The 21,698-nt window shown below is 41.4% G+C and overlaps 2 protein-coding genes across 7 annotated transcripts in view; one reads left to right on the forward strand and one right to left on the reverse strand.

Annotated features, from left to right (window-relative positions):
* The window catches only part of LOC147200219 (multiple PDZ domain protein), a 40,919-nt gene extending 26,732 nt beyond the window's left edge, over positions 1–14,187 (reverse strand). For all 6 annotated transcript variants that reach the window (XR_015101824.1, XR_015101823.1, XM_086119955.1 and 3 more), the window contains exons 1-17: positions 13,916–14,187; positions 12,990–13,089; positions 11,630–11,796; positions 10,316–10,537; positions 10,022–10,090; positions 9,795–9,917; positions 8,282–8,365; positions 8,094–8,198; positions 7,526–7,628; positions 7,318–7,409; positions 5,524–5,737; positions 5,062–5,136; positions 4,450–4,529; positions 3,908–4,054; positions 1,065–1,250; positions 783–944; positions 102–311 (exon numbers count right to left, since the gene is read on the reverse strand). Coding sequence is in view for 4 of the 6 variants with exons in the window: in XM_086119955.1 (XP_085976081.1) it covers positions 102–311; positions 783–944; positions 1,065–1,250; positions 3,908–4,054; positions 4,450–4,529; positions 5,062–5,136; positions 5,524–5,737; positions 7,318–7,409; positions 7,526–7,628; positions 8,094–8,198; positions 8,282–8,365; positions 9,795–9,917; positions 10,022–10,090; positions 10,316–10,537; positions 11,630–11,796; positions 12,990–13,005 (2,055 nt within the window). In the remaining 2 variants the exon portion in view is untranslated. The remainder of the gene's footprint in view (positions 1–101; positions 312–782; positions 945–1,064; positions 1,251–3,907; positions 4,055–4,449; positions 4,530–5,061; positions 5,137–5,523; positions 5,738–7,317; positions 7,410–7,525; positions 7,629–8,093; positions 8,199–8,281; positions 8,366–9,794; positions 9,918–10,021; positions 10,091–10,315; positions 10,538–11,629; positions 11,797–12,989; positions 13,090–13,915) is intronic.
* Positions 14,188–15,801: 1,614 nt separating this feature from the next.
* The window catches only part of adgrl3.1 (adhesion G protein-coupled receptor L3.1), a 150,569-nt gene continuing 144,672 nt past the window's right edge, over positions 15,802–21,698 (forward strand). Inside the window, exon 1 of the mRNA XM_086119558.1 lies at positions 15,802–16,293. The gene's annotated coding sequence lies outside the window, so the exon portion shown is untranslated. The remainder of the gene's footprint in view (positions 16,294–21,698) is intronic.

Consider the following 21,698-nt stretch of genomic DNA (forward strand, 5'->3'; position numbering starts at 1 on the left):
ACAATGTTTTAGACGGTGATCTTGAGGCATTGTTTCCATCTAGCCTGAAATCTTTCGAAACATCCAGTACATGAACTGCACAACCTGTTTTGCTGACATACCGGCAGCGGCTTGGCAACACCAATGTGGACAGGGCCGTAACCAGTGGACTTCAGCACATGCACGGCGTAATCCAGACTGGAGCCTTCCAAGTCAGTCTCATTAACAAACATGAGGCGATCTCCAGGGAGCAGGTGGCCATCTCGGTCGGCGACACCGCCCGGCACCAAGGAACGGATTACCAGCACTGTTTTAGTGGCATCCTCCGGATCCTGCAAGACAAGCATATGGATGAGGCACATGAAAGAGCTTGACAGGCGACTTGAAAAATCTGTTTTATTGAAAAAAGGAGACCAACAATTTATCTCTGATGTTCCTTACACAAACATATACATAATAAAAGCTTGTCCCCGTTTCTATTTATTTTTAATTGTGTTATCTGTGGGAGCAGTGTGGGAATAGCTAACTTGGGTTGGGTTGTTTTGATCATTATATTTTAAAATTCTTTCAAACAGTTTTTTTAGTCCCGTGCAACTGCGGTCGAAGTTTGTTTTTATTTTTTTCCCCCCTAAGAAAGGTTCTACCCAATTTTATCAGATGAACTCTCTTCTGGGCTTTCACATACACAAGCTCTGCTAGATTGCCTTCTCCATTTTCTTCACTAAGGTGACGCTAATGTTGTGAGACTGCAGCTTATTCCTGTCTGGTCTATTTTTAGAAAGGCTAAGGGCCTTGTCTATTACCTGATAGTCCAGGATGCTGAAGCCCAATCCTGACTCCCCTTTCTCCAGCTCTACCACCTGTGCCTCTCTCTCCCACATGGCCAGAGGAGGTGACATCGGGGGCACACCACGCTTTGTGATGTCCTCGGCCGTAGGACAGGGAATAACGCAGCCCTGGTCCAACTGGGAGAAGAAAAAGAAAAAAAAAAGAAGCTTTTATTCAGCTGGAGGAAAAAAGAATAAAAAGCATCCCTTCCATTCTCATCTGCCTCTAAACACATATCTGCCCATTCCTGCATTCACCTTGTCATTGAACTCAGCCAGCAGCTCTTTCAGGGTGAGTTGGCCATCGTCCTCTTCTTCCTCATCGCTGTCGGGAATGGCAGGGGGGACAATGCGAGAACACACCAGGTAAACACACATGGGCAGCTCCTTGAGGATGTTGACCACCTCTTTGTGTGTCTCTCCAATGAGTGGGATACCGTTCACCTGCAAGGGAGATTAGAATATGTGCATGTTTCCACAAACACCGTATTTTTAAAAATGTCTAAGTTTCAGGGGCCCTTTCTTCAGGTGAAGGAAATTGGACTTTTTCTAGATTAGGAGCGGCCAAAACGTCGATCACGATCAGTGGTCCCAAGGTGGTCGCAAGGAATGTATGGGGAAATGGGGGGAAAAAAAAGAGACTTTCACAAAAATAAGTATTTCAAAAATAAAATCACATTTTAAAAAAGCAGGTCACCTTTAACCTACGGTGGTGCATGATCTGCATCACCGGACGTTGTTAGCGGTCAGCAGTCTGCAACCGCAGCTTACGATCAGAGTTGTTGCTATATATCTTTTTTTTTTTTAATTATTCTTATTGTCATTCAAAATTTGTTTCATGTACAATTCTCTGATGGGAGTCTGGAGCGCCAGGAGAAACATTTTAAAATGCTACTCATACGTACGCTATTTTCTGCACTTAACACGCTGCAAAAGTGCGTCCCATGCCTGCGCCTCAGGTCTCTACTCAGATTTCCTTTTCACAAACAACTGGGTCTATTTTATTTTTCTATTTTGTTCATGTTAGGGGCTATTATGGCTGTTGCCAATCATGGCCTGCATGTGAATGTGTGTGTGTGTGTGTGGGCGTATGCGGAAACGGGTTGATCGCGGGAGGTTTGTTGCTTTTACGGTAAGTACAGTATTTAAATACAGTATCAGTAATGTTAGTCAAGTCAACTGCATGTTGTCATGATATCATGGAATACTTTCTTTGCTTTTTTAGCAACACCTTATACAACAAGTGATAAAATTAACCACTAGTCTGATATCTATTGGGTAGCTACTAGTAGTTAACTGGTAACTAGTTATAGCAGGTAAGTGTTTTATTGGTTTTAGATTCATAATACAGTTATAATCCATTTGATTTACATTCATTCCTACGACACAAATTGTTCACACCTTCACCAATGAGAGTCATCAATCGCTGTCATTGAATTCGAGGTGTGCCAGAAAAGTTCTGGGACAGCTGTCACAAAAAGATATATTTCAAACCCAAACTACCAATTTTTACTTGAAATATAATCATCCTCAAATATATAATGGTGATCTCAGCGCCCTGCAGCCATTGGACTTTTTCTCACATACTCTTATATATATACTGTAGCACCTCTTCTATGTGTCAATTTGTCACGCAATGACAAGTTTGAGTGATGATGAGACCGGACTTGCTCGGGAAAGTCATCAGCGGTGATGAGTCATGGATCTACGTCTACGACCCGCCCGGAGATTCCAGAGCCGAAAAACCCAAGACGTCAAAGCCATATTGATCACATCCTGCGACGGGAAGTGGCATCGTCTGCTGTGAATTCTTGCCACATGGCCAAACAATTAACCGGCACGTGTGCAAAGAGATCCTGCTGCGTTCATTTCGTTAAGTGCTTATGCATTTGTGGCAGGACAACTCGTGGCTGCTTCAGCATAATTACCGCACAAGCTCACAATACCCTGAGCATCAAAGTTACTGGCTGAGAAGAACACTGCCATGCTGGAGCAACCTACTCACCAAACCTGGCTGCGAGTTTTTTTTTCTATAACCCCAGATCAAGGGTGTTATCAGAGGGACCCTTTTTGAAGACATAGACAAGATCAAGATGGCCACAACAATGGGAAAAAAAAAAATCCTTCCAGGAGCGCAAACAGGCGTGGCGGAGGAGGGCGGAAAAGCACGTTAAACTTCAGGAGGGTTACTTCGAAAGGGAAAATTTGCATTGTGTTGTTTGGATTTTACATATTTCTTTTTATAATTCCAGCCCTGGCACTTGTCTGTCATACCTTGTAGAAAGTGTTCACCCCTGGAGATTGTTGCTTGATACAAGTGAACTAATGGTTAGTCAAAGTATGGCAATGTATCAAAGCTAATTCTCATAAGCTGCTGAAACATTACTTGCCATGTGTAAATAATTTGAATACAACTGAAATGAGAGTTGCTCCACCCTACAGTATATTAAAACTGTTATACTTTGGGTCAGAGAGTACAGTTTCTCTCCTATGCTGCAAAATGATGGGGCTAGTTTAAAATTTGAGAAGTAAACCAGCTTTGCTCTGCTGGAATTGTGAAGTTAAAATCTAAGTGGGACGTATAGACTGCAGGAGGACAGCAGAGTCCCGCAAATGGCTGCAATATTTACGTGGCTTTGGAGACCGGAAATGGTTTACAAATTCAACAGACAAACCTCTCTTCACGAAAGACGAGTATGTGTGCATTCATAAACTTATTCAGAGCACCCGTGGGAGTGCCGCACTCACACCCACCTTCTTATTACCATTTGGCCCCCTTGAGGGAAACCAAGTGTTGGTTGCTAAACTACACTGTTGCTCTCAAAAGCTGCCCTAAATGAAATGTTCATAGTAATCACAAATAAATAAACGTGCAATGCTCATGTCATGAACTCTGAGATAAACACATCCCGACTCAGTTTGAGGCTGATGACTTTCATTGGCCTTGACCATGTTTTCTTCCTCCGCGCACTGCCTGCATGTATCCAGGCGAGCTAAGAACAAATCCATCCATCCACTTTCTAAAAGGTGTAAACTTTTCTTGTCCAGTAGGACAGTTAAGAATGTAACTGTTCATTTTTTTCCAAATTCAAGTTCCTCACCTCGAGTATCTGATCCCCAGTGAAGATCTTGCCACATTGTCCAATGGGGCCCTCGGGTAAAACGGAGCACAGGTAATGATGCCCGGCCCGAGCCTCCAGGCTGATGCCGAAGCCACTTGTCTCACTGAAGCGCTCCAGTTGACAAACCTAAAACGGCATTATAAAAAAATGAAACATTGGCCAACACTGGGTAGCTTCTACTTTTTTTTTTTTTAATGCGAGTGAAGCTGTCACAATTTTCCTCATATCTATTCCATCATTCCTAAGGCAACCCATTTAGTCAAACTGTGGAGACTGCTGACTTTATCATCATAATGTACACAATACTGTAAATATACAGGAGAATGCCCAAAGGATTGAGGCTCGCTAAAATTGTGTTTCATAGCTACTAGTACAACTAAAAACACAAGACAAAAAAAGGATATCATATCAGCCAAAATAGGTGATCAAAACAAACACACGTAACACTGAAATGTGCACGTGTATATGTACGTATCGTATACTGAATAAAATGGAATGCTTCAAGTTGTAAAGAGACGTACAATGACTTCATATCTCGGTCCAACGGCACGTTGCCACCTCATCCTGAGGTCTTCTTCCTCTGCCGGTGTCAGTTGCACTCCTGGGATCAGAAACGCATGTCCACATTTAACACAGTTTAATATGTTCATATACCACCTGCCAGTATTCACACTGGGTTAGGAGAGAAAGTGTTGAGTCATTATCTCTACTGTTCAATACAGAGAAGAGAAACATCTGACCCTGGGGGCACTGCATGATGTCTCGACACAAAAGCTATTGAAGTGTGCGTTATCACACCCGCTATCAGATTTCTTGGCAAACAAATATTTTCTTGTACTTGATCTTTAAATGCCTCACAGCAATCAAGGCCTATTGAACAGAGCTCCCCAATCAAACCCGAAGATCGCTGTCTAAATAAAGTCGTGTAGGCAGGCAGGCTGAGAGGCAAATCATCTGGAAGGAGCAGAATGAGTTGGATAAACACATGATTGCACAAGACTATAAATAGACTCTCATCAAAGAGCATGCTTCGCCGCCACATCGCCTTCCACAAGCCTACTTAAGAGTATCAGAGCGAGTCTCATCATCCACTTTGCAGACTGCAGTGCAGCGGAAGGGAAGCGGGAGCTTACCGTTTCTTGAATCATGTCGGGGTCGTCTGTTGGCGTATGCTGCGCGGCGGGAGATTTCACGCAGCGAGCATATTCCTGGAAGGCAACACGGATTTCAACAACCATGCATGTAAACACGCAACAAATAAACTCAAACGTATACTCATTAGGCACCCATAGAATTTAATGAGTGCTGTATCACATGTTCTGCATATACAAATATCGCCCTGTCCGGGTCGATCAAAACTGAGTATTATTACCTGAGCAAAGATAGCATTTGTACAGAATGTCAATATAAGCTTACAGGTTCAACAATAACATGGTATAACGTGGTATTTTTTTGTTCACTGAAGCTCATAAGCTTAAAAGGCACCGAGGAATATTTAGAGAATGCATGTAGGGCCTGTGGGTGTGCTTCGCCATCGGATCAAATCGATACTGGGAAAAATACACCGTGTCTGTGATGCTTTTTCCACATATCACCTGTCTCATAAATCTTGTTCCGTCCCACTCCGTAAGGATTGCCCTCGTCGAAGCTGTGGGAGTGTCGTAGAGGCTGCAGTGGAGGCACCGGGGGCAAGATGTGACGAAGGCAGACAGCCTTCCTCAGCAGCCTCAGTCTGACTACAGGACCCGTCCGCCTCAGCACCTCCATTGCACGCTGCTCACTGCAGCCCTGCAGGCTCACCCCATCCACCTGGGGAAGGGACGGACATGGATAATAAACTATTAAAACAATTAAAAAAACCTCAGACTTGACTTCACTGTCATGATGAAAGCGTAATACGAAGGCGCATGTCAGATATGTGTTTGATCTAATAAAATAAAGCAAAACTGAAGACATAAAGTGACCACCTACAAAATCTCAAAGTCTATGACATTCTTCCATCATTTGCAAAATGAAAAAAAGAACCAAAGCACAATTAAAAATCCGCCAGTCATACTTAAATCAATCTATTTTTGGGGGGAGGCAAACCTCTCGAATACATTTGTTACCAAGACAACCAGTGAGTCAGAGGTAGGGCTATTCAGTTTTGACAATGAAATACAGTGCAGCAACTTTTCCAACCCCTCTGGTGACGAGATTTCATATAAAGCGACTCATTTTTAGTGATGTTATTGGAAACCTCTGGAGAGTCTGAGATTCCTTCCAGGCTCACCTTTCCGCACACATAGTGCAAATGAATTGCGCTTGGGGGAAGCCACCACTAGCTAATTTAATTATTGTGACAACACTATTTATTTAAGGTCATGACACATTTTTTGGAAATGGCAGCTAATGAAAGATTTACTTGGTTGTTTAATTTCACACTTGATGGGTGAGCAGGCACGCCAGAGACCTAATTATTTGGACGCAAACAGTTGAAAAGTCCATTTCCCAGAACATATCCTCTTTCAGGCTCCAGCTTATGCGCACTGCTGTTATTCTGGTCTGTAACAAGAACCGACCTAAACTTGTGACTTTGTGCGAACCTTCCACTGGCTGTTCCAGGACATTAAAATAAATAAACAAGTGGATTTGAGCTTGGATACTTCTGTGTACCATGAGAGCTACTTGTTTGAGATGTTTATTGTGATTCCCAGACTTTTTTGCTTCTTTTGCTGTAATCTTCGAGCAAAAACAAAATAAAACAAATCAATGTGTAGCGGTACAAAATGTATCGGTACTCTGAAATATATATTTATATATATATTTTTTTGCTCATGGAGGGTCACAAGGCATCAGAAACAGGCTTACGATACATAGATGTGACAATTAGGGCTACAACACTGCTGTTTTTCTCCAAGCTAGTCAGATCATAACATGTACCATTGGAACTTAGCGGGCTTCAATAGCAGTGCTTTTTTTGCTATTACCGTTTGGGAGCAGACATTGACCTTGAAGGTACAAACGGCTACCTTTCAACGCAGAATTTGGGTACATACTGTACGAACATTAGCATGAACTCCTTATTTCCAAAAGTATGTGTTAGTCTTCCCATGTTGTATGCATACAAGTCCATTTTTTCCTTTGGGTCAATACATACCGCAGGATGTGGATCTCAATCCATGTCATATAGTGATGTTTTACAAATGGAAAACCAATAAATCTCTGAAAAATGGAGCATCAAAAGGTTCAAGCAATATAATGTCTTTCATTCTTTGTTATGACAGATGAAAAAATAAGAGAAGGAACTAATCTCAAACTATTGAAGAGGTACAAGTGTCATTGTTTATAAGTGAAACATCAGTTCTCAATCCCAGTGGTTAAAATGATGTTTTTTTTTTCAAACTTACGGACAGGATGATATCCCCAATGTGAATCTGCCCATCTTGGTCGACACTGCTGCCCTTCAAAATGCTCTTCACTGTCACGCCCGCACTGTATACTGAGGAGGATAATAAATAAATAAATACAATAAAATAAAATAAACTCAGGACAACACTTTTTGGTTGTACGATGTATTTGTGTTTTGATATTCAAATCGGAAACATCTTTTATTACTTGAGTTTAGATCGCCTACATAGCTGGAGATGGTGAATCCCAGCCCCCGGCTGTTTTTCGTGAACTGCACACTGAACTCATAGTCATCATTCAGGTCGAAGAGCTGGTGAGAAGCAACACAGAAACACCCACCGATTAAGAATAATTTGACAAGAGTGATTTTGACAGACGTATTGTCATAACAATATATTGCATTCATTATTGTGCAGTGAATGTTAATGAAATGTTCTGTATCATATAATACGTGCTGCTGCTCAAATGTGTGCCTCTCGTGACAAAATGCTCGCTCCTGCCAAAGTCGAACAAAGCTAAACGTTCGATGACAGGAATTCAACCACTGGCGTGTGTTTATCATCCTTAAATTTCCCCAAATTATTGTTGTCTCCACCGAGAAATGGAAATGAAGTCATCAAAATACAAGAAAAAGCTCTCCGAATACTTGCAAACTAGAAGCACATGAAAAAAGACATCGCTTACAGCCTTACACAATCAAACCTTGGTATTGTTGTCTGGAGGGCAGACTTTTTTTTTTTTTTTTAATATTGAGTAGATTGTAGGATAAACCTACCTCACCATCCAAGGACTCCTGGCTGAGGACAGGAGAGCAAAGGCTGTCCTTGTTGATATCCCTGGCGATGAGTAGTTTTACCTTGCTACCAGCATTTCGAAGCACCTGGGCCAGGAAATGGGCAATGAATATGAATGAGGCTGTCTGTCTATCTATCCATCCATCCATCCATCCATCCATCATCTCACCTGCGCCACCTGCTCGCTGTTCATGCCAGCCAGATCAGTGTCTCCAATGCGCAAGATTTGATCCCCACTGTGCAAACGTTTATCCTTGGGGTGGCAAAATGTAATCAAAAGACATTTTTCTTTTAATTCATTGAAGGTGCCAGTGTGCTCTAGTTCATCTGGGTAACAATGAACATTAGGTGAGAAAACCGCTGTATTCAAAGAGAAGGGGGAAGCGGCGGAAAGGTGGCTTAAATTAGCACGAACGACATCGTAACAGGCTACATCAAAACCTTACATTCATTTGCCTGGTCTTAATTGGTGAGCTTTAGAGGCTTTTTACTGGCGCAGCGGGACAGCACTTAGCACTGTCACCCCACAGCATGGAAACTGTTTTAGTGAGTCTTTTACGGGAAAAGAAAATGGTGGGGCTCCCACCAATTAGCTTGGCTGCACAGTGTAGGAGCAAAAGTATGGGTATTTTACTTGCTGTCTTATCAGCTTTTTCAACTTTTTATTTCTTCCATTGGTGACTTTCCACGTCGCATTCTGTCTCATAGATGCACAAACCATATTTCAACTACAGCATCGAGAATTTACATTGAGAGTCTTCTGGTCACATCATGCGTACCTGATCACTCGTTGCTTCCCTGGTTCCTTTTTTTTTTCAAGACAAGCCCAACATTAAATGTTCAAGACTTAATTGGAAGAGACAATGTCGCCTAAGTCCGAGAAATCAAAACAGCTGCAGTCCATCGTCAAAGGCAATGTTGATCGCATACTTTTCGGTCGATCATCCACAGCAAGTTCTTGCCATAAAGCCAGACAATCAACTACGAAAAAAAAAAAATCCTGTGGCGTTGACTTTGTTCTGTCGGCTTAAAAGGTGAGGAGACAACTCGTGGTTGCTTCACCATGACAACGCACCTGCTCAAAATACCAGAGCATCCCGCAGTTCTTAGCTGAAAAATAAAAACATGGCCGTGCTCGAGAAACCATTCCTACACATTGAACCTGTATCAGTATGATTTTTTTTCCCCCTTTTGAACCAAGCTTAAGGGATCGTCAAAGTGAAGATAAGGATGAAGATGACAACAAAGCTGTGGAGGATCCCGCAAGAATCCTTCCAGCAATGTATGAAGACGTGGCAGAAAAGGCTGGTAACATCGGTGAGACTTCAGGGGGATTAATTTGTGGGGAAAACTTTTAGTTTGAATTTGAAATATATTTTTATGACACAATGTCTGGAAAACTTCATAGTGCAAAACAGTTTTCTGGATTTTATGGAAAACATTGAGGAACTTCTGTGTAGTAATTGTTGCTGGTAAATGAGAGTCATAAAACAATTGTCGGCACTTCTAAACAACGATTGAGGACGTAAGGCAACCAATTAGTCAAGTTGTCTTTCATTCTACTTTTGTGCTTTTGTGCTATGACTGAAAACCTACACTGACCTTTATTGGATTGTAGCACTGATGTTGTTATGTCCCAACACAGCCGGCCAATTCAAACATTGAAATAATCTTCAAATTACCTGTCCAGCTGCTCCACCGGGCAGTATGGTCTTGACCATGACTCCTGTGCTCCGTCCTCCTATGATGCCAAAGCCAAGCCCCTTCCCATCATTGGTCAGTTCTATGATCTCCAGGTGGCGCTTCTAAAAAATTATATATATATATATATATATATATATATATATATATATATATATATATGGTGGGGGCGGGGTTCAGAGAAAGAGAGACAGAGAGTCTTGTTTACCTCATGCGCAATTGCTGCCAGATTCCTCCCCATAGACATGGTTCTGGATATCCGAGGTGGTGTGCAGTACTAAAAGAAATGACAAAGAAACCTGAAGTGACAGCAAGTAAGCCGAGCCAGCATCACACAATTTTATACCCAGTGATGCTGATGTCACTTGAAGCGATATTCTCTCACAAATGGACATTTTTTGATAGGCAATGCGTTGCGTCTTGTCATTGAGCGTGCGCCTCGGGAGTCACTTGCTCCCATTACGAGGAATAATCTCCTTCTTATGACTCAAATTTGACTTACCTGGGATTCAGTGTGTGTGCAGTTGTCTGGGTAGATGTCTGAGAAGGAGATATCTTGCGAGTCCAGGGAGGAAACACTCCCGTCCCTGTGGAGCGACCTGCTGGGTCTTTGGTTCTCTATCGCCCATGTGTAGGAGTCACTGTGGCTGAGCGTCGTGGCGTCCATTGCCACACCCGTGCACTTGCCACAGTTCATGGACAATGATTTGGAAAGTCCCTTCCCCTGGAAGGATTGAATCATACAGGGAGGATTGGAAAGAGGAGGGCAAAATACGGATTATTGAGGAAGGTAACGGGTGATAGGGAAAGAACAGATAAATGAGAGATGGATTGATTGACGCAAGGGAGAAGGGGAAACATCGAGAGGGGAATGGATGGGGCGATAAGGGGATGGTGAAGGTGGAGACATTAACTGTCGAAAGCACATACAAAGACAGAGAGGAATAGGATAAGTGCAGCCCTTGTAGTTAGGATAAAGCATAAGAGGGGGGATTATTCCGTCGAGATAATTTGTTTGGTTTTACATGCATGAAACCTAGAACCTTTTGTGCTGCACTGATCCATAATAAAAAAAAAAAGGATAGATTGATATATAAATGTGCTTCATGTAATTGAATGCACTTGCTTTCTTTACTATGGTCGAAAACAACAGTCGGTAAAGGCTAATTAATCCATTGAAACAGATATTTGAATCGGTGATGGAAAAATCAACAGAAAACCTTGTGCAGAATTTTCACTTAAAATATCTGCTGTACTATTTTTTGTTTGCATTATTTTGCACAAGGAAGTTCAAACTTTGAATTCCGGCTTGACCACTTGATGGGGGCCACTGTAATAGGGAGGAGACGCATCATGCTACTCCTCTCATGTAATGATGCTTGTGTTGGTCTTATAGAGTTAGTCTATCAAGGCTTAATCACACTTACCAAACCTTGATTCCCTGCCAGGCAAAATAACCTTGATTACGTCTTGTTCACATGCTACAAGCTAGTATGTGGGATGCAAATGGGTGTAAAAAACGATTTTCAAGTACCACTTGCACCAAGGCCACAACCCACACACAAACAACAATTGGACCAAAAACTTAGAAATGATTATTGCAAACTCCTTGACATTACATACTGTACAAACAATTCTTCCTTCACCCCTCCTTCTCAGTCCCTCTCTCTGTCTTCAGGCTTTAGCGCTAAGCCAAGGTAAGCTGATTACTCATCCGGTTTGCTTCCTGCATTCAGTATTTTGGGAACGATTCCAGCTCCTTCTTCACCATTCAATGTACACCAAACACCCACACACACTTGAGCTCACGCCGTACCTTGGCTGAGGGCTTCCGCTGAGCCTTCTGTAAGCTGAGAATATGAAAGAAGAGGGGGCTCCGTAGGACGGTTTTCAGCAGGCTGAGTTTCTCCTGAGCGGGGCCCTCCCCTTGCTCTTTCAGCTTGGCTTGAAGTCGCTCCACAGCCTCCAAGGCACGCTGAGTATCTGCACAGAAATTGTACATCAATAATTTGTCGGTCATTCAGCTACAAGGTTTCTCCTGGATGACTTTGCATTCGTCCCTAGAGCTGTGTGGTGTGTCCTTAATACTCATACTGAGCATATTCTGGTCGCATTAATGGAAGCTTGTCCCTTTGTCAGTGTTATACGGTGGAACCTTGAAATTGAAACGCTGCAAACGTAGAATTGTGACACTGACCAAAATGATCAAGGAAAAGGAGCCTCAACAGGTTGAACGTTATCAGTTTCACTTTCATTCAAGTTGTGAGACGAACGTACTACAGGTGACCATTAAACGGTATATTCTTTGCACGTGTCGTGCTTTTTCTTTGAATTTTTGTAGTCGTTTCGCTACACTTACTCCATATGTCAAGAGATGAGTGTGCCAGCCGGCAAACTATTTGCTTTTAGTGCTTTCACTTGTTATATAGAGCTAGATTGATTCATTGTTTTAATTATGATCATTACATGAGTGGGCATATTTTTTACATTGATGATATACTGTACGATAATAAAAACTATATATTTTGACACTTATGCATAGTGCGGTCCTCATTCCATTTGCTAAATACTGTATGTGTTGAAAAAATGCTTTACTTTGGGGTATACCCATATTACAGTGGTTAACTGAGTTTTACACTTACAGTAAACAGGCATCAAAAAAGCTGAAATTTTAATAAAACATAAATGTAATAAAGTTAATGTATAGAAGGAGAAAGTGTGACTCTGGAAGTTATTGTTTCCACATGATTTATTTCCTTTGCGAATTGCTTTTTTAAATTCTGTGAGCTGCCCTAATCAAATGACAGATAGAAATTCCGATATTAGAAAATTGGGTAAAATCCAATGAGATTTACTTGCAGCTGCGAGCACCAGTGACACTGTTGTTGGTGGTGGGTGTCTGGGTTGGTTGCAAAACCCTGAAAGGTTGCCCGGGGTCAAGTGTCCCTGCTGTATTCAGTAAGGAAGTAGCTAATGAGCATGAGCCACAAATTCAGTAATTGCACATGGCAGAGGGCTAAGACGCTGTAAACTCTTTACAAAAACGTTGTGAGCATCTTTACTATGAGCCTAGAGAAACTGCATGTGGAACTCTTCACTATTGTAACCTTGCGTGACCTCTAAGCCTTTATATATGGAGTATGTGTGTCTGGTCTAGAAGTCTTTAATGTACTTACCCATGATCTCCATCATAGATTTGCTTGGTTGAGCACTTTCTTGGTGACCTCCCGTCTCAGTTAAATGTCATTTTCCTTCTAACACTGATGATTTCAAGGCCTAAAAAAATAAATACATATGTGAGAAAGGTGCCACCATACTTTGGAAGTATCTTAGAGCAATTTATGGCAAATGCACACGGAATCATCTTCCCATCATAAAGAAATGCATCCAATATGCGTTCCACATCTGTTCAACAACACACTTCATTTCCCTTGCCATTTTTTAACGAGCAAATGGCTTGTCAACTAATGCTCTTTAGCAGGATTTAAATCTCCAAAAGGGTTTACCAACCCCCGATGGTAATTAACTGCGACATACTGCCTCTACATCAGTCAACTGTATGTAATTATACAGTCGCTGGTCACTTGCACAACGCCACCTAATATGTCGGCAATCACATTCAGTCCGGACACCGCAATTATTTATTATCATTGTTTTAGAACTCAATTGTGTGATCGATTTTTAGTGAATCCGTTGTCGGAAACATTTGTAATCAACAGAATAAACTAAATGAACACTTCTCCCAGCAAGCAGGTGTTGTGCAGTACTGCATTACCATCTTCATAAAGCCAGAATTTGTGATGGAGCTCTTGTATTTGTATTTGAATGTGCATATACCTAATGAAGTGTCCGTTGAGTGGAAACTGCACAAATGGTTTCAGTTGGCAATGACAACGTCTCATTGAAATGCTAATTAAGGGGCAACCGACAGGTACGTCGCAGCCTAAATGTCCTTCACGGCTTATTTCAAACTTATTTTCTCTTAATAAGGCGATGCAGAATAGACAACGTCAATATGAGCATCATTTACACTAATTAAATATGCGCGTTAGCTATTAATTTGACATGACATATACAGACAGCATCTAGTTCCGTCCATTACCGTGACGAGCAGACGGTCATCGTGGACGATCCGTAAAGATCCATGGACACATGCCGGGGGGGGTGAGAGCAACAGGTGCCGGATGTACTGTGGACGTTCACCGCGTTGTCCAGTTCGCCGTGAGACGACAGAAAAATACACTAAACACCAAAGTTTCCATAAACAACAAGTGATGATTACAATGCAATGGCACAAGACCTGCTACCAAAGAAGCAAACTGTGTTTTATTTTGCAGCCTTGCTTGACAGGACGCCAGTGCGCATGTCGGCCACTGATCCTATCCCGAGTCTCTGTCACTCACCGGACACGACGTTACGTACACTTCACCACAGACATGAGCTGTCTGAATATTTTTAGCGTAGTATTCAATTTAAAAAAAAACTACTCAAGTATCAAATAACGAGTGAGTAACTTCTGATTTATTATTTTCTTAAATAAGGGTATGAAAGTGAAATTGACAAAAGTGATATAAAATGCGAATGTGCAAATTCGATTATTGCACAACAATATCACTTTAACGAAAATAAAAATAAGAATAAAAAAATAAAAATAAATAGTCTGAGACTAAGTGAAAACCTCGACGTCTTTTTTTCGGAAATGAAGTGGAGTTCTTGCAGACTGAAACGTCCATGTTTTTAGGCAGACATAGATGACAGCGCAGGCCACTTCCTCTTTGGACACTTGACCGTGAGAGGGCCACAGAAACTGAAACATGTGTACTTGAATGTAGTCCAAATGTAGTCAAGTAACTTGACTACATTTGGTTGGTGAAATGGAGTCAGAAGGCAGACGTTTCTCTGTCAAACCAAAAACAAACAAATAAGCACAATTGGTAATGCATTGATTGGAAAAAATATATATAAAAAAAACATAAAAGAAGCCAGGGGAATGTCGCTCAGTGTAACAGAATAACGTTGTGGTTATCTTTTTCACAGAAAAAATTATATTGCATCAAAAATACTCGGAGAACTACAACTCATCTAAAAAGTTAATAAAATCGAATAAATCTTACACATTACGACACAGCTTACATTTTTGTCGAATAATTGTTTATACAGTATTGACTTTGGTAGCACAACAATAGCACGTATTTTAGAGATGATATGAGATTGATATTACTGCGATTAGCAGCCAACAAACGAATCAACCACCAGTCTCTCTCTCCTTCCTCCTCCACCCATCCATCCATCCATGTTTTCAACTAATCAATCAGCAGTGAATTCACAGCAAGGAAACTGAAAATAGATACTCATTATTCTAGTGCAGTTATCGCCTCTACGTTTTGTGACATTTGACATTTTTAGGTGCTGTGCCAATTAGATGTTTCTAAGTAAAACGTAATGCCTTCACTCAAATAAAGTTGGCAAACACTATTGTAAGGAAATACGTCGTGGGTTTTGTGTGTGCGTGCGCGCCCGGATGCGTGCGTTTGTGCGCGCGCCCGTGTGCGCGCGCGCGCGTGTGTGTGTGTGTGTGCGTGTGCGTGTGCGTGTGTGTGTGTAAACCGGGTACTACACAAACGAACATTACTTTAAAAAGGTCATCATTCGAGTTCTGGGGAGATGAAGATTCGGTTTCTGCTCACGTTCAAACCGCTTCCCTGCGTGTTTGTGTGTTTACACACGGTAGGTGGAGCCCTAACTCAAGACATCTCGGAGTCGGATCCAGTTCCGCGTTTTCCACCAGATAGCCCACTTGATCGCGTCGCTCTTCCCTTCTGGCTTTCTTTCAGTGTGCATCCCCTTGGCAGAAATCATCAGCACCTCCCCACCCTTCCTAAAACAAGCCACCCATCCATCCTGGAGCTCACCCCCGCCCGCCTTGCCACACAAGCCTCATGTCGCCTGGCTAGGCGCTCTCAATCCACCTAGCGTCCCCTTGGCTACTCCGAAAAAAACAAAAAACAAAACTGGTTTGTCATCGCTGACCCTCCGCAAAGTGAGTTGAGCGCGCTCTTTTGGCGCTGATGGAGAAAAGTCAGTGAAGGCGATAAAGGCGTCTGACGAAGATAACGAGGGATACAGGAGAGAGAGAGAGAGAGAGAGAGAGAGGGAGGAAGGACGGGAGGAGACAGGCGGAAAGAAATACGCCTCTATCCTCCTTCTCCTGCACACTCCAGCGGACTTCCATCGGTCTATCCTCTCGCGTGCCGTGGGATACCAAGCACGCTACCTTACCGCTGCTTTGCAAAAAAAAAAAAAAAAAAGAACAACCCCAACGTTTTCTTTGAAATATTATTCTTATTTTAATAGAAAAGACTCCAGACTAAAGCGCAGTCATTTCTCACCCATTTGCATCCAAGGACTGGAGAAGAGAGGGCTTAATTTCGCTTCTCGTGTGCACTGGATGTATATGAATGTGCTCTTACTGGTGAGACGGTAAGCTTCTCATTTCTTCCTTTCAATATGCGGCTGTTCATTATCAACCTGTGTGCGGCTCTCCGTGCTAATGGCATGGCAACCCTGACTTGCTCATGGGAATGTGGCCTGTAAGGCAACACTTGACCGGTCCCATTGGATTGGGGGGAGGGGGGGGGGGGGTATCGAGTGTAATGTAATGTAAAGGATTGATATAGCGTACACATCCAATAGCTTGTGTGGCTGCATGGGCGTGATGATGATACCACCATGCTAAAAAACTAAGCAATGTAATCAAATTACAGTATTCCGGTGGAGGATGAAACCAGCACATTGTTATTCTGTTCCGCGTGTGTCTGTCTCACAGCAAGGTGCATATGCACTGCACTGTGCCGTGATGGATGACAGGCAATCTTCATCTTCTCAGCATTTCTCCAATGTTAGCGTGCTGTCATTTTGCTATACTGGAATGCAATACTGTAAGTTTGTTTTTTTTGGTGTGCACGCAAGTCTTAAGATCCCAAATCAATGCAGTTATTCTGTAATCAAAGCAGCAAGCAGCAGGCCAGCGTACATAGGGATATGTCAATCATGCGGATTCATGAGTGAAAGCTACTGCTCTTATTTATTGAGGCGCCCTGGGTCGTAAATGACCTTGATGAAAAGTGCTAAAGGTGCCACTGTGTTTTCCTGTTTAGGTGCTCTTTATTATCAGCCCGAAACACACGTTCATATGCCTCATTGTTGATGCGTTATCAGGAGCACTTCCTGTCAGAAAATGTGGATAAAGCAAAAGAACACCCTTGTATGACCCTCAATGGAAATTTGTCCTCAGTGTGTGCTTGAGTGTGATTTTTTTTTTTTGCACTGACCCATGTGAGTCACTGGCGATTCGCACTCAGCATCCAAATGACTCTCAGCTTGGACTTTTGTGTGCAAATTCTTTACGAGTGGTTACAAAGGCGACATGGATTGAAGTGCGAAGACAATTTCTTGACTCATCTGTCATTGCAACAGTTTAGAAGGAATACAAGTGTCAGGTGGGCAACGCTGGGTGTGTGTGTGGCGAGGGGGGGGTGATCAGTGCGGGCTGCTGTGGATTCCTTTTTGTATTTAGATGCTGCAGCTTTAGTGTCTTTTTTGTATCAATGTAGATTTGCTTGAATGCCATTTTGGCAGCATCTGTTGAAGCGTCCGTCTCTGAGGACTTCATTATGTTTGTGGATGACATAAATATCACTAAAACATCTGTTGTCAGCACATCTGTGAAAGTCAAAGTGATCTCACCATGCATTGCATTCAGTTGTCCGTAATTCCTGAATTCCAGTGCACTATTTTGCATGTCAGCTTCCTAAATTTTCCCAAGAGTTCAATGTGCAGTTCGGGGCTGCTTTCATTTTTATAAATTCAGAGAATGGCGATCAGTCAGTTATTCCACTGTGCATTGCCTTCATTTGTCCGATTTCTACTAAAACACACTTGCGGTGCTTTCCGTGCAAAATTCGAACACCTCGAGAAGAGTTCAAATCATGTCAAATCACACTGTACCCCCCCCCCCCCCCACTGTAAAAAAAAAAAGGGAAATTCTCTTCAAAATCAAATACAATAAAACATAACAGTCATCTGTTCATATCGAGTCAGGCCTATAATGATTAGCTTACTTTGAAAAAAAAACCGCCTGTATTTTCCTGAGATTAGAACTATGTATGCGTAATCAAGCTAAGGCAATGAGCTTTAATCAAAGAAGTGTTCAAACCAAAACATATCAAAACCCTTCAAAATCAAGTGTTATCAGCTGGGATGGGAGAAAGGGGACACAATACTTTCAACATTGTTCCATTAAACATAATTGAATTCCTGTTTCCATGCCAGCGTCATGTGGAGCAGAGTGATACTGCTTGTAGCATTTCTTGACAACTAAACCTGCTCAGACTGAATATAGAGCGCATCTCTACTCCATTTTGCCTCAATTGATCCAAGTCATAATTCAACAACAATACTTTTCGCGCAACTGACACATGGTCAATTCATGAATTCATCAATTATCATGGCTATCCCTCGTGTGTGGACTGGTCCCATAAAGTCTTTCTTTCATTGGTCTGTTTTCTAATAATTACTGTGCAATGCTTCTATCCCTAAAATGAGGGCTTTCACAATGGAATCGTTTTAGAATCGATTATTCTATCTATGGTTATTTGGTGATGTTTCGTAATTATAAAAAAACACCCTAACAATAATTGGGCAAAACACATAAGAGAGAGGATATTGTACTCACCATCCTTTTCGAAACTGATTCAGTAACTGGTTTGGATCTTACGATTGCAAATGTCCTATTTTGCTGAAAGAGTTCTGCTTATCGCTGGCTTGGCAATTGTCTGTGCCCTATCACACCATGAAGGTGTGTCAGCGCACCTCTTTGGTCATGGGCCGCAAGAGCAATGGTCGCATTTGCGATGTGCTGTATGTGAAGCACTCGCTGTAAAATAAGTGGACAATGCACTGAAAAGGCATACAAGCAAGGTACTGCAATCAAGAATTGCTCCTTCTTCCTGTTGGTTTTAACATCCTTCTTTAATTAGGTCACTAATCCATTTCACTTGTTGTGTTTCATAATGCAGACGGAGCTGCTTGTCGGGGGGGGAAACGGCAAATTATGATGGTTGTGCACATTCAGAGCGTTCCACTTCATTGGCTAATGGCTTTGTTTGTTTCAGAGCTGTTAATGCGACACAATATTTGGTTAGGAATGTGGTGAGGGATACAACAATATTAAATCCCGTGATGGAAGCACCATGTGATTTGATTAAGAGATTCATCGTCATATGTTCTTGTGGTCTCATTTAACCCAAAGGTAATCCTTTGCATGAAGATACGCTTATCGCTTATACATACATACAGTACATACACAACGTGTAGGCGTGAATTCAGCTCATTTTTAGCTAATGCTGATGACTCAGTTTTAACCAGACTTAATTGACAGAGAAGCACGGAGAGGCATGGAGCTATGTTTACAAAGTAATCAGTGATCATTTGAGATGAGATCAGCTTTTAGTCAATTTGCATTATCAGGTCATCAGTATGGTAACAGGACAATATTGATAAGTTTTGTGTAGATCATCATCATCATATTCCTAGTGCGCAGTGTCGATTTTTATCAATTGTAAACATGAAGAGTCCTGTTTTCGTGCCCAGTGCAACTAAAGCGCACAAAGCGCCATCGAACGGGGCACATGGATGAAGTTTTGTTTGTTTTGGTATTTTCATAGATGCGCGTAGTTAAAAATGGGCGTTTGCACCATTGTGGGAGTGAACACAGCCAACTTGAATCCCAGCCAGTGGAAGAGGCTCCTTTCAGTCCCTTTAAATTCAGCGCAGGAGACACACATAAAATATGTTAATAATAAGGCACTGTGAGAAGATCTGCACCTGCAGATGATGTGAATTTGGTCACTGTGAAGTAGGTATTTGGAAACCGCCTTGTGACGTGCCCGTGTGACATGTATTCAGAAATTGAACTAAGTGATGCAGTGTATTAGGTACTGTATGCCACGATCCAATGTTTCACTTGTGCTATGAGACCTTGAGTATAATCCTTATTATTATTTTGTAATAAGGATTGGTAGAAAAGACTTAAATAAAAGAAATAAAACATAAATAGGAAAGAATGAAACATAACTTCAGTAAATCCAATCAAAACAAAACAATCTATTTTTCAAGTGAAAAATAACCACAGTGTAACCTGAACTTAGACACAATTAAATAGAATAAATCATACATGAAAATACTGAGGAAAATAAATACCCTCAATAAATGTAAATTACATTTTTAAATTGCAAAGTAACAATTCAAGTTCACTTTTGTTGTTTTTTTTACTGTCAGTGTATGGTGGGAAAGTTGCTTTCTCCAGATGTGCAGCAGTACAATTTTGAACTTGGCATCTGAGGTATAGTTTTATCAACTTTGTAGTCCGATACAATCCCATATTCATTTTTCTGTTGTTGTTTCAATCAATCTATCTATCTATCTATATATACATACTGTATATATACTGTATATGATATGATATGATATATTTTCAATGATTCTATAAAAACAAAGAAAATAAAAGCATACAACATTCCATGACTGCTTACCTTTTCTCAGTTTATTTTGAAGTGACCTTAAACACACCTGTATTAAATAAGAAATGCAATACAATTCAAAAGATAAAACAATCATTTTAAAATATGTTCTCCATTGTAACTAATGAAGGCAGTACATACTGTATCTGCTTCACAGTAGAGAGGTTTTGGGTTCGAATCTTGGTGGGGGTTTGATGTGTTGAGGTGGATTAAGAGACAGAATAGTGGAGTATACACTCACTCAATATAAAGAAGCATGAAGCAAGCACAAGATATCGTCAAGCATATTTAGGGCGGCCTGCATCCTCCATATGTTTTCTCACCGCAGGAACTGTAAAAAGTTTTGGGTGGGGCCTGACCCTGGACCAGAATCTCACCCTGACGCAATAATTTGGTGACAGCTCTTGACCTCAACGTACTACGAGAGTGCGTCAAAGAACGACAACTCAAAATTAACTTTGAGTCAAGTCAGAGAGTTGCTGCAGTGCAGTTTTTCACGCTCCATTTTGCACTTCTCCTTCTGCTTCTTTTCTTTGCTCCACATTGTCGTCACATGACAGAGTCCAGAATTTAGGATGCGCTCGATGCTGCTGCGTGATCATAACGTCATTCTGAACCAGTAACATGCAGACTGGAAGGGTTGCATGTAAATTTAAATCGCTTGGCAAGCTTTTGAGTCTCCCTATAGATACAATACTGGACGTGACACAAATTGCCATGTGACAAAAGCGGAAACTGAAAGTCAGCCAATGGCAGAATGTTAAGGGGGGCATTATACATGAATAGCCTGTAATAAACTAGGTAGTGCTGATGATGAAGAGGTCTCAAATCAGACATCAAAAGTCAATGAAGCTATCTTGCAAGAGGTAGCCAATTGTTAATCATGTATCACGTTCAAAACAATTTTATTTTACTCTCAGAAAAAAATTGCTAAACTGATTTTCAAAACAGATTTTTAATATAATATACATACTCTATTTGGGGTAGACAGTTACGCAGTGGCACAAAATGTTGATGTTCACAACAGCTTATTAGCATTCATTTTTTTAAAAGGTTCTGTTATTTTTACATTCGTGATATTAATGGGTCGTGTTTGGTCGGAAACATTCTTCTGCATTCAGAGTCATACAAAAAGGCTATTGTTTTGCAGTGAGGGCATAGTATTCTTGTTAAAACTCACTTGGCCAAAAAAAAAAGTAAATTAAAAAATACTTAACACACACAACCAACTGACTGTTATGAATGGCAGATGCAAAAAGCGGAATGTGAGTTTTATGTTCTGAAAAACAATAAACAAATCAATAA

Source organism: Hippocampus guttulatus, chromosome 9 (assembly GCF_054856545.1).
Source record: "Hippocampus guttulatus isolate MCC_2025c chromosome 9, RoL_Hgut_1.0, whole genome shotgun sequence".
NCBI lineage: Eukaryota > Metazoa > Chordata > Actinopteri > Syngnathiformes > Syngnathidae > Hippocampus > Hippocampus guttulatus.